Source organism: Xenopus laevis, chromosome 5S (assembly GCF_017654675.1).
Source record: "Xenopus laevis strain J_2021 chromosome 5S, Xenopus_laevis_v10.1, whole genome shotgun sequence".
NCBI lineage: Eukaryota > Metazoa > Chordata > Amphibia > Anura > Pipidae > Xenopus > Xenopus laevis.
The window spans coordinates 948,304-964,865 of NC_054380.1; the positions used below are offsets into that span (position 1 = coordinate 948,304).

Below are 16,562 nucleotides of genomic sequence, written 5' to 3' on the forward strand. Positions count from 1 at the left end.
GGATGCAAACTCTCGAGATCTTATCCTAAATGGCCTTTAAGTTGCCCCCTCAACAACTTCTCTGAGCCCCACTAAGGAGGAACCCCTGTTCATCAACTTGTTTAACAGAGCATCAAACAACAGGCCGTCTGTGAAACAGACACAGAGAGAAGGTAAAATACTGTGTGCATATATTATAAATCGGATAATGGGAAATATTACTAGATTATTCTGAATACATACTGAAATGATCTGGCGATCCCAGTGTGGAAAAAACACAAGTTAAAAACTGCAGACGAACTTGCACTTCAGCACTGTGGCTGTACCTGCAGAAGAAAGAATCATACAAATTATATCAAACACAATCCCTAAACAACACTACTAACAAAGCTGATAAACGAAGCATGGAAATAACCACAACCATGAGAGGAATTTGGTGTTTGATGATTGTCTGTGTCATTTAGTTTTGAGCTTAATCAACCACAGCAGACTGCAAATGGGTTATGGCTTTTTAAAATGTTGTGACAGTATATAAGTTGTGATCATGAGGCAAGATGAGGACCTTGCCTGGGGAGCAGTGAGCGGCCAGTCAATTGTGCTAAGATTCAAACGATCCTTACTAAACACATTCTGCCCACAGTAGTCTGAGATTCTAATTTAAACCCAGTGTCTAGATCGGTGACATGATTAAACAACACATTGTAAAATAAACATTCAGAGGCATGTAAAAAAGAAATAGTGTAGCTGCTTTTATTTCTGTTTGCACACAAGATACATACAGAGCGTGCTTGTGCTGTCCATCTCGGATAGACTGAATGTAGTGCACTAAGTTATCAAAAAAGAGTTTCATCATGTTCAGTTCCTTCTCTGCCCACCTAAAAAGCAAAGATTAAACAATGAAATCCCCACAATACAAGTATTACTATGGGTGTATACATTGAACATACAGATTATATACCAAAAAACTGATACAAGCGGAAAAGTGTCTTGCAAGTAACAATGTAACATACCGTATATACTCGAGTATAAGCCGTCCCGAGTATAAGCCGAGGTACCTAATTTTACCTCCAAAAACTGGGAAAGCTTATTGACTCGAGTAAAAGCCTAGGGTGAGAAATGAAGCAGCTTCTGGTAAGAATTGAGGGTAAGATTTGAGGGTTTCTGCTCCCACTGGAGGTGCCGGCGTCTCGTTTTTGGATGTCGGCGACCATTCTTGGACGCCGGCGAATATTCTTGGAGACTATTCTTAGGCGCCGGCGACCGTTTTTGCGCTTGACCCGAGTATAAGCCGAGGTTGAGTTTTTCAGCATATTTTGGGGGCTGAAAAACTCGGCTTATACTCAAGTATACACGGTACTCATTGCTTTGCTGAAGCACATAATGAAACAATTGACTAGAAAAAGTATAAAGTAACATGGAAGAAGTGTTCAGTTGCAGACGATTAGCAGAAAAAGAGACCCAAGAGGCATCATTTCTATCAACCATGCCTCATCAATTAAAAAAAATAATTTCCGAAATTCCACTTGGGTTAAACATCATTGTTCTGTTATATATAGATGAAAGATCTGTTATTCGGAATGCTTGGGATAAGAGGATCCTTTGGTAATCTGGATAACCATACCATAAATTTAGTAATCGTTGTTATTCACAATGATTGGGACCTGGGTTTTCCTAATAAGGGATCTTTCAGTAACTGGATCCCCACACCTTAAATCTACTCAATAGGATTGTTTTGCCTCCAATATGGATTCCTGCAGCTTAGTTAGCAAAGGGACTGTTTTATTATTGCAGATCATTGTTTTTTACAACAATTAGAATAATTTGCTTAAAATGGACTCTGGAATGGGTGATGCTACTCAAACCGAGTAAAGTGCATGCACACCTGGCCTCTCAAATATAATAATAAAAATAATTGTCCCTGGTGCTAAGGAGTATAAAAGGATCTCAGCCGTGCAAAATAAAATGCCAAAAAGCTCCAGCACACGGTTATAATGCAAAACGAGAGGAAACTTCTGTGTAAAGCCAAACAATACAACATTTTAGGAGCGGGGTCCCTTAGTCTCTCACCTATGGGAGATGGCCTTTCTGTAATTCAGAGCCTTATGGATAACAGGTTTATAAGTAAGGGATCCCTTAACTATTACTATATTCTTTTTTATGTAAAGAATATCAGAAAACTTGATTGCAATCTTTTGCCATGTAAAGGGGTAATTGACCTTTAAAGGAGAAGGAAAGGCACTCTTTACACGAGGTGCTAAAAGCCGGTTCTCCTATCAGCAGAAAACTGGGCTTATTCCATCCAGCACTACGGAGCCATCACCTTTCTGCTTCTTCTTTCTTTTCCATGTGCAGTAAAGTGAAAAGCTGAACTTTAACGAGTAAGTCGGCTATTCAGTTCTACTGCACATGCGTCTGCCCTGGGAAATTTAAAGAAAGAAGAAGAAGGAAGACTATCGATCCGTGGTGCTCGCTGGAAGAATCCCCAGACCGCTGCAGTTTTCTCTTGGGGGTGCCTAACTTTTGCACCCCCAACTAAATATGCCTTTTCTTCTCTTGAGCTTTTAGTATTATGTACACAATGATATCCTGAAAAATTGCAATTGGTCTCAATAAAATAAAGTATTATTAAGAAGAATACATATGAAGAGGTTTTTAACATACTGAAAAAAAAATGTTGAATTTACAGCTGGCTTTGACAGAAACAGAGAACAAGGGATAACGGAAAAATATAACCAAATAAATGCAATAAAATCGAACAGAAAAACACTCGCACATGGCAGTCCCATTTGGGTCTTTCATTTTAAATATGAAGTCTCATTGCCATGTGAATGACCAACTCAACATGAGAAAAGAAATAAGAGACAGTCGTAGCACAGCAAATCACTTAAATAATAATTCCCAGGCATCTATTCATGGATCCAAATGATTTAGTACATTTCTATGAAATGCAACTGTGTGCAGAGCTGCAGTGGATAATATTGAGATGTATCAGGCCTAAGTATGAGAACTTGACAATCCTGTGTGTGATTGCTCCTTTCAGATGATACCATTCTTCTGCACAGGTAAGAGATTGCTTATCTAGAAACCAGTTATTCAGAAAGATCCATATTACAGAAAGGTCCTCTCCCATAGACTCCATTTTATCCAAATTATCCAAATTTTTTAAAATGATTTCTTTTTTCTCAGTAAAAATAAAACAGTAGCTTGTACTCGATACCAACTAAGATATAGTAATCCCTATGGGAGGCAAAAGCAGCCTATTGGGTTTATTTCATGCTTAATTCATTTTCTAGTAGACTTAAGGTAATAAGATCCGTACGCAAAGATCCGTTATCCGTAAAACCCCAGATCCAGAGCATTCTGGATTACAGGTCCCATACCTATATTTGTGATTCCATGTTATATCAGCATGACTATAGTGATATGTGAAGCATTTACTGAAAAATGTAAAAGAAAACAGAAACTGTATGCATTATTTTTTTTATATATATATTTTGCATGAATTAAAGACAGCATTAAAATTCAACGTACATTGTTATCCAGTGGGTATCATAACTGCTTCCAAATTGTTGAAAGGTTCCAAATAACTTGGGAAGAAGTCGGAGTGATACAACAACAGATCTGAAAGAAAAAAATAATCAGCAAGACTTGGCATGTGCATAACAAAAGAATACCTTCCAAGCTAAATCGATTAAACAGGTCTACATTAGCATCAGAATTGAATAATCAGCAAACCTGTAGCATCAGCTTATATTACAGCCAGGGAAGCTCATTTTCTGCTGGATAATTAGTGACGAGCCCTAAGCTTAGCTTCTCAACAGCCAATCAGAGCCCACTGAGCATGTGAGTGCAGGGCTGGAACTATGGGTAGGCAGAGTAGGCGCTCGCCTAGGGCGCAATTGTGGGGGGGGGGGCGCACACTTTTAAGGGTTTTTTTTTTTTTTTTTTTTTAAAAACCCTGGTTTGCATGGCCTTTAATATGATGAAATTTTTAGCACAGGTACAGATTGTGGGCAATATGAGGGATTGCCTGCTGCTGGCTCAGGTATATAGGGCAATATGGTGTCAGGTACACAGATGTTTGGGGCAATATGATGGATATGTGGCTCCTGCTGGCACAGGTACAGATTGGGGGTAACAATATGATGGATGTTTTAGTTTATGCTGGTACAGGTACAGATTGGGGACTTGGGGGCCATCTGAGGGATTAACTGCCGTTGGCACAGGTACAAATTGGGGAAATATGATAGGTGCTGGCACAGGTACAGGGGGCAATATGAATGGTAGGGTGGAAAATGGTAAAGCAGGACCAGGTGGGGGTGGGCACTGATTAAAGCTCTTGCGTAGGGTGCCAAAATACCTTGGCCCGGCTCTGTGTGAGTGTCACATACACTTTCCAAGATGGTGACCCCCTGTGACAAGTTTGAAGTCCTGGATCATTGCTGCTATTGACAAGCTCAAACTTTAGCCTCGTGCAATAATTTCACTATATAAAATAGGACATTTTTGGCCACATTCATTTTTTAGGGTTAAGTTGTCCTTTAAATAGTGATCGTACTAATATATCAGTACAGTAAGTTCAGTTTTATGCAATAAACTTGACTCAAGCAGCCTCTGGCTGAAGATTGCATGAGAGAAATAAACTATATTATTAAACACTCAATCTGGTTCAGCACAAGTACCAAAACAAAATAATAAAAGTACCTATTATTAGCAAGGTTTTCCAAGCAGCCTTCAATGAACCTCATTCTAATCTGCCGGTCAGTAAACCAACAAACCAGAGAACAGAGCAGCTTCTCAGCTTCATTAATTAAGCCTTCAGAGAGATGAATCTGCAAAAGAAAGCCATTGTTAGTTACAAACTCCGAGTTCCTTTATAACTTTATTTCTTTAGTTGTTAAGATGCCTACAAGTGTTTGCTTTACTTGCCATGCTGTATATTTCACCATATAATATGAATATTAACCCACTATATTCATCCCTGTAGGCCTGTATTTAGGGGCAAGGAGACCAAAATTGAATAAAAAAACAAAACAAACAGGACTCGGGGATGAAGGAAATCATTAAATATATGCGGTTCAACTACATTAAAAGATGCTCATAAATGCAAGACCAAACACGGACTTACCGCATCATCATCTTGGACCAGATCCCACAGCAGTGTATTGCCTTTCTTACAAACATTATCCAGGTTAATATCAACCATGGCATTGCTGTTGTACTGGTGCTTGTGTACAGAAGGGCCTGAAGAAGAAAACCCCAAAAACATTTAAACGGATAGAAACAAATGATGTAGAAAATGTAATACTCATAATAGGTATCTAGTTATAATATACATAATATATTATTTTAATATATATAATTTTATTATTTATTTGTATTTATTATTATTCATGTGTATTGATAATTTATGTCAGGGGACCACTATAGAGGATTTCTAGTGTATTTATTAATGTAACTCTACATTAATATTTGTTGGGGTACTGGCATAAACTTACTCCACTAAATGCATCAACTAGTTGTAAACCCTTGACCAAAATCTTTTCACCATTTTATATTAGAAACAAGTTTTTCGTACAGCACCGGTAGATTAAAATGCCTTTATTGGTACATTACATGGCAAACAGCCTGGTCCGCGACGTTTCAGGCCTTCAGAGCTGTACGAAAAACTTCTTTCTGGATTAATGGTGGAGGATGGACCACTAATGGTACGTGCATCTAGTATTGCTTTCATATTGGGGAATTTCAGCTGACTCAAGCAAACAAGTATCACCATTTTATATTGCCACCAAATGTGGTGCAGGGAACTGGTCTCTTTGGAATGGTATAGCAATGCCTAAATACAGGGGCGTAACTACAGAGGAAGCAGACCCTGCGGCTGCAGGGGGGCCCAGGAGGTACAGGGGGCCCCATGAGGCTCTCATTGATGAGCAATTTGAACATATATTGGTAAAACAGGACAAACACTGGATATGTTGGGGGCCCTAAAATTAATTTGCTGTGGAGCCCAGCAACATCTAGTTACGCCACTGCCTAAATACATGGATTCCTGTGCTGGAGTGATGACTGGTTTGTTGCAGTCAATATTTCTTTATATAAAATTGAGGTTTTATCCTGTGGCGTGTGGAATATCAATAATATTTAATAAACCAACATCTCCTATTCTATATCTTGGAGCATCTGTTGTTTAATAGCAGAGAAGTGATGTGCTCGCCATTTAATGCATCGGATAGAACTCCGTTCCCTTTACCAACAATTCTTTGGGGAAGATTCACTAAGGCACGAATTTTCACCAGCGAAGGATCCGAGACACTGTGCGACACTTCTCCAGGCGTAAATTAGTTGCCACTACGCTAATTCACACAAATGCGAAGTTGTGTCTCTGTAGCCAAACGCTAGTGAAGTTTCGTTTGTTATTTCGTAAGCGTGAGCATTTCATAATGAACTTACGCTAGTGTTTATTTCTGCCTAGTGAAACTTCGTTAGTCCTCTTACACTTAGGTCAATTTGAACAGGGAAGGTTCATATAGGTTGTATGGACGTCTTTATTAGAGGTGCTTGAAGTGGCCACTTATTATTACACATGTCCAAGGAAACAAAATAAAGACAAAAGAGATTCTCTAATGTCCTACACATGAGCCCACCCTAAAACAAATGTGCCGTGTCCCTCAAATGGTTGGAAAAAATGTTAACACAAAAATCTTTAATAGATAGGACTTTTAAAGACAATCCCACTTTCAAATATGAATAGACGCCATTGTTTTTTACAACTTTTATGAGTTTTCAGCATACAGGATATGATGTCACTGACAAAAGCTTGAGGAGGATGTAGGTCATTTTATCAGTTCTCCAGGTCTAAGGTGGCGAAGGAAACTCTGGCGAAAGAGGTAACGTTCAGTAAAATTCACACTTTAGTGAATTTGCATAGTAACAATTGTTGACCTGAGCGAAAATTCGCCTGGCGATAAGGAGCGAAACTATGATAGTGACGGTCTTTCGCTAGCGAATTGTCCTCTACGCCTGTTAGTAAAATATTTGTTTATGCTGTGCACACTGAATGAAATAAGCTAACCCTGCCTCACACATGCTCAGATCTACAATACCTATACATACTGTATATCCAGTGCTACAGGCAGAATGGCATAAGAATAAATGATCCCTGTTTATTTTGGAAACCAATGACAATTAGGGCCATTCTTAAACTTACGTCAATTGCTTAAAATGTCACTATTAATTATTTGGAGCAGACCTATATATATTGGCTGTTGCTACACACTTGTGACAGATCTATCGGCCTGGACTAAAGCTCTTCATGGTATGGTTTTCTATATCAATCCTAGCCATAACACTTTATATAGGGACTTTATAGATCTCAGTAATATAACACACAAAGGATAGTTACTTTAACTTCTTTTATGGCACTGAACTATAAAAGTGCTTGCCAGGTTAGAGGTTCACTTTAGAAACAAAAACATCATTTTTCCTATGTACTGAAATAAAAGAGATATTGCCTTGCCTTGACTCAGATGCTCATGGTAAATAGAAGCCAGGTTGGGAAGGTGCTGCTGGAGATGAGAGGTAAGCTCTGCGTGTGAATTGATCTGTACCAGTTCCTCTTCACAGCCAGACTCCTCACCATCAAAGTCTGCCATGTTTTTCTCTGATTTTGCACTGACGTGTGAGCTACTGCAGCTGACATCATCTGCACTCAACATGTCGTCCACCATGTGCCTTAAATGGCAGAAAAGTCAGTAAAGACAGCGGATATACTGCCAAAATAATGCATAGTTATTTCAGTTTATAACCAAAATAAGGGTTTCTTTTAGCATGTGGACATCAATTTTGCATTAAACAGTTCTAATAGCTATGCAAATAAGTTAATGAACAATGGAGGGAAGCCATAACCACAATGTACTTTACTACATGGTCTTTTGGGCAGAACAATGGAAAAGACACACTGCTTACAAGGCTAACTTAAAAATCACGAGCTTTTTGTATATTGCCTAATGCAGTTGTAGTAAAGTCCATGACATCCATATCAAGATCTGTGAATACAACATTGAAATGTGTGACCATGTGAATGGGTAAAGTCCACTAATCCTTCAGGCCAATCAGATGCAGAGGATCATGAAGTTCTAGGTCAGCAGGGGAACAGTGAATGAAGTCATCTATTGGCCTAGCTCTTTGTGTGTGGCTGAGAGCACTGACTGATCATTACCATGCGCTGGCCCCTTTTTGATCACTCAGTTTGACTAGAAAATCTTAAAACTGTGATAAGCCAAGTCTATCATCATTACTGTCAACAAAAACTGAAAAGAGATGATTGGTACAGATCTAGTCACTAAAAAACAGATCAGATACAAGTCAGATAGTAGTATGTGACATGCCCAAGTTGCAGTGCTTAGGCTGTTGGACCCAAGCCACAATATGCGCTACAAGTAATAACATGTGTCAAACTCACACCCAACTACAAAAGATGACTGGATGAGTTGTACCGTGCACATTAGTAAAGCAAGATCCAGCTGACAATAATGATAAATGCACCAGAATCATATAATAATGGCAGCCTAAAAGAACCTACAGAATAAGGCTAGGGCCACAACAAACAGATCTCTACCGTGGAGAATCCGCTGTCCCTCTTGGGGCAGATTTCATCACTTAAATGCAAGATTTTGTGCTGAAATCCATCTCTCCTGCAGCAAAGCTGTGGAGTCGGAGTTGTGAACAATTTGGGGTATCTGGAATGGAGTCGCCAAAACAATGACTCAGACTCCTAATAATTAAAATACAAGCATTGAAAATAAAATCAGATTTAAGAGCTTCTATGAAGGAGGATACGGAACAATACTTTCATTTTGGATTGGATTGTAAACAGCTATTCTACAGCTATATGCCAGGTTCAATGAATAGATAAGTTGTTTTAGGTTTTCCAATTGTTTTTGGTTTAATTTTGACTGTTTTAGAATTACCAAAAGGATATGGTTTATATTTGTGAGCACTGCCGGTGATACAATGCCTTGTATGTTATGTACTTCAATTCTTTCAACGTGGAAAATACTTTAGGAACAGTAACAATACCTGAAACTGTATAAAAGTAATTACAATATAATGAACTGTTGCTCTGCACTGGTTAATTCTGTGTATTTGCTTCTATAGTTTATAAAAATGAGCTGATATGTAGCCATTGAAGCTGCTGGAAAAAAGGAGAAAAGGCATAGGTTAGATAGCACGTAACAGATAAGCCCTGTATAATACAATGGTGTTTTATCTGTTATCTGCTATGCAACTGTTACTTCTAAAGCAGAGTAGTCGGAGTTAGTGTAAACTGAGGAGTCGGCGTCACAGGGTTAATGTAAAGACTCCACAGCCCTGGCTTTCAGCCCAGCAGAAGAGAAGAGGGCAGAGAATCCATGGCATGTGGCCCTAGCCTAAGGGTTTGGTATTTTGTCCTTAATTTATTAAAATATATCATATTATGTAATTCACTTGAAAATTAACTTTTATAATTATGAAGACAGATGTGTTGAAGAAAAAAAAACTAATTATTCTTCAATGTATTTATTTTTTGTTATTTTAATTAATTAGATTTTTATAGCTCTTTGGCATATTAAGCCTAGTAACCAACAGGAATTCAAAAGAGACAAGTAGAAGAGGGCCTGGAAAAGGGGTCTGTGGGACACAGGGACATTGTGGTATAGCAGCCACCACTAGGAGGTAGGACACTAGGAAAAAGCTGCTATACCTCCCAGTACAGCTAGAGGAGCTCTGTTTTGCATAACAAACAAAAAACCTAGAACTATGTCCAACGAAAAACAATATGTATGCGCCCAATGACCTGGATGGTGTCTAAGGCAGCCTCACTCAAGTAATCTGTTGCCTCCTTAACTTGGAAGGTGACATCTAGGAGTTCTTGTCTGGGTTTCCCTGAGTTGGTCCAGGATTGAAGGGCTCTGCTAACCAATGCGGATGCCAGGGCTGGGCAAAGGGAGTCCCCTGAGGCCATGAAAACAGAACAGAGGAGGCTTCTAGCTTCTTGTCCATGGAATCCTTGAATGAAGATGCATCTGGTACTGGAAGGGCTGTGTTCTTGGACAGGCGGGACAGTATTTATCGATACTTCGGAAAGGGACACAGTCTTTGAAAGCGACGGCCTGCTTGAAATGTCTTTTCTGGGTGGTCCCACTCAGCCTGAATAATGTCATCCAATTGTGGATGTGAAGGAAAGATAGGTAGAGATTTTTTGTGATGCTTAGATAATGACGAGTTGCTTCTGGGTCTCTGTCTCCTTAAGATTGAGACAATTGAGGACAGCAAAAATGAGGTTCAACTGCCTCCGAAGAATGTTTGGTTAACTCCTCATTATCCTCAGGAGGGTCTGAGGAAATCATCTTCTACAGGAATGTTGTTAAGCGATTCACATTCGCTTAATTCCTCAAGGAGAGGGTAGCGGTGGTCGTTTTTGGGGTCTAATTCTGGAATCTGATGAATCGTGCGCCAGTCTGTTAAAGAGCTTGTCCAGGCATGTGGCCAGATTGGTTATGCCAGTGGACAGCTAAAGTGCCGAGGGGAGGCTGGGGAAGAGGCCTCAGCTGAAGTTGCTGGAGTGCAGCTTTCACAAAGGGGGTTTTGCGACCCACAGGTAGGCGTTTCCGGCATTTGGAGCACGCTAGGTACTTTACTCTGGAGAGTGTTTGTTTTGACCTAGAAAAAGGCCCTTCAGAACTCCCTTCTGCCAAAGCCCAGTAACAGGAAGTAGTAAGCAAACAATTAAGTAAGTAGGGCTATTAGAGAACAGAGAGTCCCTTCAGGAAAGGCGTTATTTTCCCTCTAGAGCCTGCCTCCCTCCTGTGTCTGCCTCTCTCTCTAACCCAATATCGACCTCTGTGTCTGACCGTGACTTTCCTGGTTCTGAGGCTTCAGGACACGTTAATTCAGGAGCCGAGTGGTACTTCAGGAAAGGCAAGCAGTGCGGACATGAGGAAGCCACTTCAGGATGGAGAGTGGGAATCCCAGCGCAAATGGAGCTGTGCGCTGCTACTGGCAGTGAGCCGAGGAAGTGATGTCACCAGGGCACAGAGGCAGCTGCAATTGAAGGAGGAAGTAGCCACTGCTCTGGACGAGTACCAGCGTGGAACGCATGAAGAGATTTGGTGCGAAAATTGAACCGAGAAGCCCTGAAGAAGCACAATTGAACCGCAGAGCAAGGAAGGCTTAAGGAAGGAGCAGAGAGTGGGCTGCTGCAGGTAGGAGTACATGGAGAGAGCAGCTGATGGCAGGTGGGAAGTGGTCAGAGTAGACCACCTTCCTTAGAGGTAGTTGTCGCTGGTGATAATCACTGTCCAGGTTCCTCTTGTGAAGGAGCCTTTGGTGTAGTGTGTACTGTAAAGAAGGGCCTCCCGTAGAGAAGTGGAAAGACCCTTAGTGCTGGGTGGTCTTGCTCCCTGGAAGACTTATTGGTTCCAGTGCCACAATCCCAAGGAGGGGTAGGTAATTCTCTATAGTAGAGAAACTCCAGGGAAACCCCTGATGCCAAACTTTAAGTCTGGCCACAGAATTTACATCTGAATGGATATGTCCTGCCTCCTTGAGGTCACTTGAAAAACTGAACTCCTCTAGCTGTACTCGGGGGGGATATAGCAGAGTAGGGAGGAGCCAGTTTTTCCTAGTGTCCTGCCTCCTAGTGGTGGCTGCTATACCCCAAGGTGCGAGAGACAATTAAACAATATTAACCAAGAATAAAATGTAAAAAACACAGATAAGATAATTGAAAAATCACAAAAACTAATGAAGACCAGCTTAAAAAGGTCTATCTATACTTAATAAAAGATAATATAAAGGCTAACTATTCCTTTAACCTGCTTGCATTTAGACTTATATGTAAATGTTTTTAAATGCTGTGTTTCAACATAATAAATCAAGACCATTGAATAAACATAATAATAATAATAATAATAATAATAATAATAAACCGCACAGTAAATTGTACACCTGGCAAACAAGACACCACATTTGCCTTTAAAATTGGAAACATTATCATGGTGCTGTTTGGTTCAGGTATTTTCAGAGCAAGACTCCCAGCCCAAAATTTCTGAAGAAACTATGTAAAATCTCAAAGGCTGGACCGTGTGTTGCAAGCATAGCGAATTGCTGAATACATGCTAGAGTGTATGCGTTAAATTACTAAACTGAGGAGCAGTCTGATTTTTTTTTTTTGGCTAAGATGTATGAAATCCCTGACTGTTCAAAACAAATATATATTTTATCATTTTTGTCTAGAAAGGTATTTATTTATATACTTACTTATTTTATATTTTTAATCCTGTCTGTTTGTAATACAGTTGGCAAAAGTGCAAACTTGTAAAGCATGGAAACAAAGGAAATATATGGAGATATGCCTCTTGCCACTATAAGGCACTCAATTACTTGAGGCCATACTCAAGGTCTCCATCTTGGATTTACAGTAAAGGGTTCCACAATCTTGAATCAACGATATTCTTTGGATTTGCTAATGGGTAAATAAAGCCCTGGAAAAATGCACTGAAGTACTAATAGCACAGGACTGATCTACGGCCAGCTAAAAAGTGTTTTACTATATTTGTTTACTCAAAATTGAATGTGATGACTGACAGGGACATTTATTAACCGCTATAAATGTGCGCTACTGTGGGTGCCAAATCTCCCGAAAAAGCTTCTTCATCACCAACAATTGAAATCGCCAATTGTAAAACCTACATGTCATGAAGTTGCCCAAAGTTTCCTCGCAAGTCAACTTTGGAAAAACACGGCAATGTGTAAGTTCAGTTACCCTAAAAAATAATTCCAAATTATTTCTATCATGTTAGTTGAGCAAAATAAAACTTACTTACACTACATTTACTATTTAAATTTTGTTTCCTTCAGTCATGGAATCACAGTAAGCAGGCAGGAGCCATTTTGTGGACACTGCTATTAAGACAAGTTGTGCATCAACCCAAAATCTTGTGTATGCGCTTGAATGGGGGACCTGATGCCCATACACATTGTCCTTCACAACAATAAAGTGTAAAGAGGGAGGGGGAACGTGGGGAAAGCAGTGACATGTAGGAAGTGCTGAATGGAAAGTGAAAGTAATTGACTGCCCCTCCTATATGCATCAGGCATAGAGGCGGGGCAGGTAATGTTTGATTGACAGTTCAGATATTTAAACGCCTATATAACAGGTATGGGTGCCTTCATGAAAAAAACTATTTGGGTTCCATGTTTAATTTGCAAACGACTTTTGTTATACAACTTTTTATGTGTAGGTGACAGGTCCACTTTAAGTCCAGGCATTTCAATTATTGCCAATATGGAGGCATTTTGAGAGATCGGTCATCCAATGTAGCACAGATTTATCACGGGTGGCAAATCTCCCCATCAGCCATCACCATTAGGGCTAGGACACACAGTGCTACTTATAGCGGCTAAAAAATTCCAAGAAAATACCCTATCATAGACAAGACTGAGAATTGTCTTTGCTAAAATACATGTAGGGGCACATTTACTTAGCTCGAGTGAAGGAATAGAATAAAAAATACTTTGAATTTCAAGTATTTTTTTGGCTACTTCGATCATCGAATTGGCTACTTCGACCTTCGAATCGAACGATTGAAACTAAAAATCGTTCGACTATTCAACCATTCAATAGTCGAAGTACTGTCTCTTTAAAAAAAACTTTGACCACCTACTTGGCCACCTAAAACCTACAGAGCATCAATGTTAGTCTATGGGGAAGGTCCCCATAGGCTTTCTAGCCAATTTGGGATTGAAGGAAAATCGTTAGATAGATGGATTAAAATCCTTCGAATCGTTCGATCGCAGGAATTTTACAGGATTTTTTCGCAGGATTTTACTTCGACGGTCGAATAGCGAGGGTTAATTAACCCTCGCTATTCGACCAATAGTAAATGTGCCCCGTAGTGTTTTAGCAGAAACAATTATCAGTATTGTCCATTTTGTAGCCACAACAAGTAGCTTTGTGTGTCATAGCCCTTATTGTCAAAGTGTAATTGCACAGCATATCTGTAAGTGAATGTTCAATTTTACTTAACATTCTGATATATTTAGATCCATACAATTAACTTACCCTTCATGGTGGTGGTGGTGGTGATGGTGGTGATTATGATGGTGGTGATGATGGTGGTGGTGGCGATGCTGAGGTCCAATAAACCGCCTGCAATTGAAGAGTTCATTTCCAATGGCTTCTCCAAGGAAGTCCCCAGATCGAGCAATGCAAGTATCAATGGAACCCTGCATGTAGCTAGTGCTCATTTCTCCGGTCATATCATGTTCACATTCTTCCGGATGCGAACAGGCATCTAAAATACGAATTTGGCTGTCACCTGGTTGAACTGAATCAGAATTAAAGACTAGATCCTTGCCTGACCCATTGCTTGCTGTGCTTCTCTCCACTGGACCCTGGGACTCTCCTAAACATATGCCTGCTTGAGATTCCAGCTTTCTTTTTTGAAGTTCAGCAACTCTGTTTTTTGCAGTGTTAATGGAATGCTCATCTTCCTCATCATCTTCTTTCAGTGCTTCCATATCAACAATATCCTCAGAGTGAACCTCACTGCCTGGGCTACCAGCAGACTGACTTGCATGACTGGAATTGACTTCATTGCTTGACCCTTCACTGTGCCCACTGCTGCTTCCAGGCCCGCTACTTGCATCTTCTCCGCTGTTGGCAGTTTCATCTGAGCTCCCTTGCATAGATTCCTTGGAAACAGTAAGAAATAAATGCTAGAAACTACTTTTAAGATCAACACCGCAAAAGTTGGTTTTATGAACTGTTCAAAACACAAAAAAATCTATAATAAACGGGTCTGGCTCCGCCTGGCAGCTGGGGTATAGCAGGAAGAGGAGGGACTAGTTAGTTTGTATTTTTTATTGTGTCCTGCCTCCTAGTGGTGTAAGCTATACCCCCATTGTTCCTGTGTACCCCAGAATAATGTATAATGTAGTGATCCCTAAAGAAGTGCTTGGTGCAGCCGAGTTAACATTTTTATTGGCCAAGATGAAGTCTATAGGACAAATGACTAGGTTAAGGAAGCAACCAGAAAATGAGATCAAAAGTGTATGTGACTTGGCTGTATGACCTGGAATGACTATTTCTTATTTCTAGGGACACAAATGCATATTTCAGTTGTAACAAAGTGATTTTTAATTTAACCCTTCTCAGGGGTTAATCTATAAGATGCACCTCTGTGTCTGACAGCCGCTGCTGCACATGTTTAGACCTGTTCAGAATTTGTTCGTCCATTTCAATGTCACTTCCCCCACTGTGATGAGTGTCACTGTTGTCACTGCTCTGAGGGCTGGTTGCTGGAGAACCTAAAATTAAAGATTTTATTTGTTAAAAATGCCCAATAGCACTGCTTTTACATGATAAAAAAACCTATAAGATAAAGCATCAAATAAACAAACCAGTACATTTCACTACAAGTATGATACAACAAAAAGCACAAGGTCATTCTCTCAGATTGGATTGTAGAAAGTAAGTTGCTGTTAAGACTGTACAGATTTTCCTTAAAACTTCTGATCCCTTAAAGGAGAAGGAAAGGCTTCATGTATTGACTTACATGAAACCCTGGGCTGGTGCTGGGTTATACCAGTGAGCACCACGGGGCGATCTTCTTGCGTCTTTCTTTGTGCGGCAGCTCATGCGCAGGAGAACGAAAAGCCAAACTTTAACCAAAAAAGCTGCTATTTTGTTCAACTCTGCATGTGTTTGCCCCAGGAAATTTGAATACAGAAGAAGACAGAAGAGGATGGCTCCGTGGTGCTCACTGGTATAACCCCGGGCCGGTGCAGTTTTCTGCTGATAGGAGCACCAGCAGGGGTTTCAGGTAAGGCCTTTCATTCTCCTTTAAAGGAGCGGAACGGATATCATTTTACCCTTAGTGGTTAAGCACCCCCCCAAGTGACTACTTTTACTTACTTGACACCCCTGGTTCTGCTAGCGAGCACCATGGAGCGATCCTCTTCTTGCTTCTTCGGGTATTCTCATTGGTGCATATGCGGAGTAGATTGAAAAGCTGAACTTTAACGGAAAAAGCCGGCTATTTATTTCTACTGCGCATGCGCCTGCCCTGGGAAATTTGAAAAATGAAGAAGCAGGAGGAGAAGAATCCCGGGCCGGTGCGGTTTTCTGCGGATAGGAGCACCGACTCAGGGTGTCAGGTCAGTAAAAGTAGTCACTTGGGGTGCCTACATTTTGGAACCCCAATTGTAAAATGGTATTCGTTCTCCTTTAAGAGAACAACAGCGTGTTAAACTCTTAGGGGCTGATTCACTATGGGTCGAATATCGAGGGTTAATTAACCCTCGATATTCGACTAGGAATTGAAATCCTTCGACTTCGAATATCGAAGTCGAAGGATTTAGCGCAAATGCTACGATCGTACGATCGAAGGATTATTCCTTCGATCGAACGATTAAATCCTTCGAATCGAACGATTTGAAGGATTTAAATCCAACGATCGAAGGAATATCCATTGATCAAAAAAAGTTAGCCAAGCCTATGGGGACCTTCCCCATAGGCTAACATTGACTTCGGGAGCTTT

At 40.3% G+C, this 16,562-nt stretch overlaps 1 protein-coding gene across 2 annotated transcripts in view; it reads right to left on the reverse strand.

Moving 5' to 3' along the window:
* The window catches only part of usp34.S (ubiquitin specific peptidase 34 S homeolog), a 130,842-nt gene that overhangs the window by 83,328 nt on the left and 30,952 nt on the right, over positions 1–16,562 (reverse strand). For both annotated transcript variants that reach the window (XM_018264826.2, XM_018264825.2), the window contains exons 13-20: positions 15,200–15,330; positions 14,084–14,715; positions 7,496–7,710; positions 5,108–5,223; positions 4,684–4,811; positions 3,511–3,600; positions 759–854; positions 223–305 (exon numbers count right to left, since the gene is read on the reverse strand). In XM_018264826.2, the coding sequence (XP_018120315.1) occupies positions 223–305; positions 759–854; positions 3,511–3,600; positions 4,684–4,811; positions 5,108–5,223; positions 7,496–7,710; positions 14,084–14,715; positions 15,200–15,330 (1,491 nt within the window). The remainder of the gene's footprint in view (positions 1–222; positions 306–758; positions 855–3,510; positions 3,601–4,683; positions 4,812–5,107; positions 5,224–7,495; positions 7,711–14,083; positions 14,716–15,199; positions 15,331–16,562) is intronic.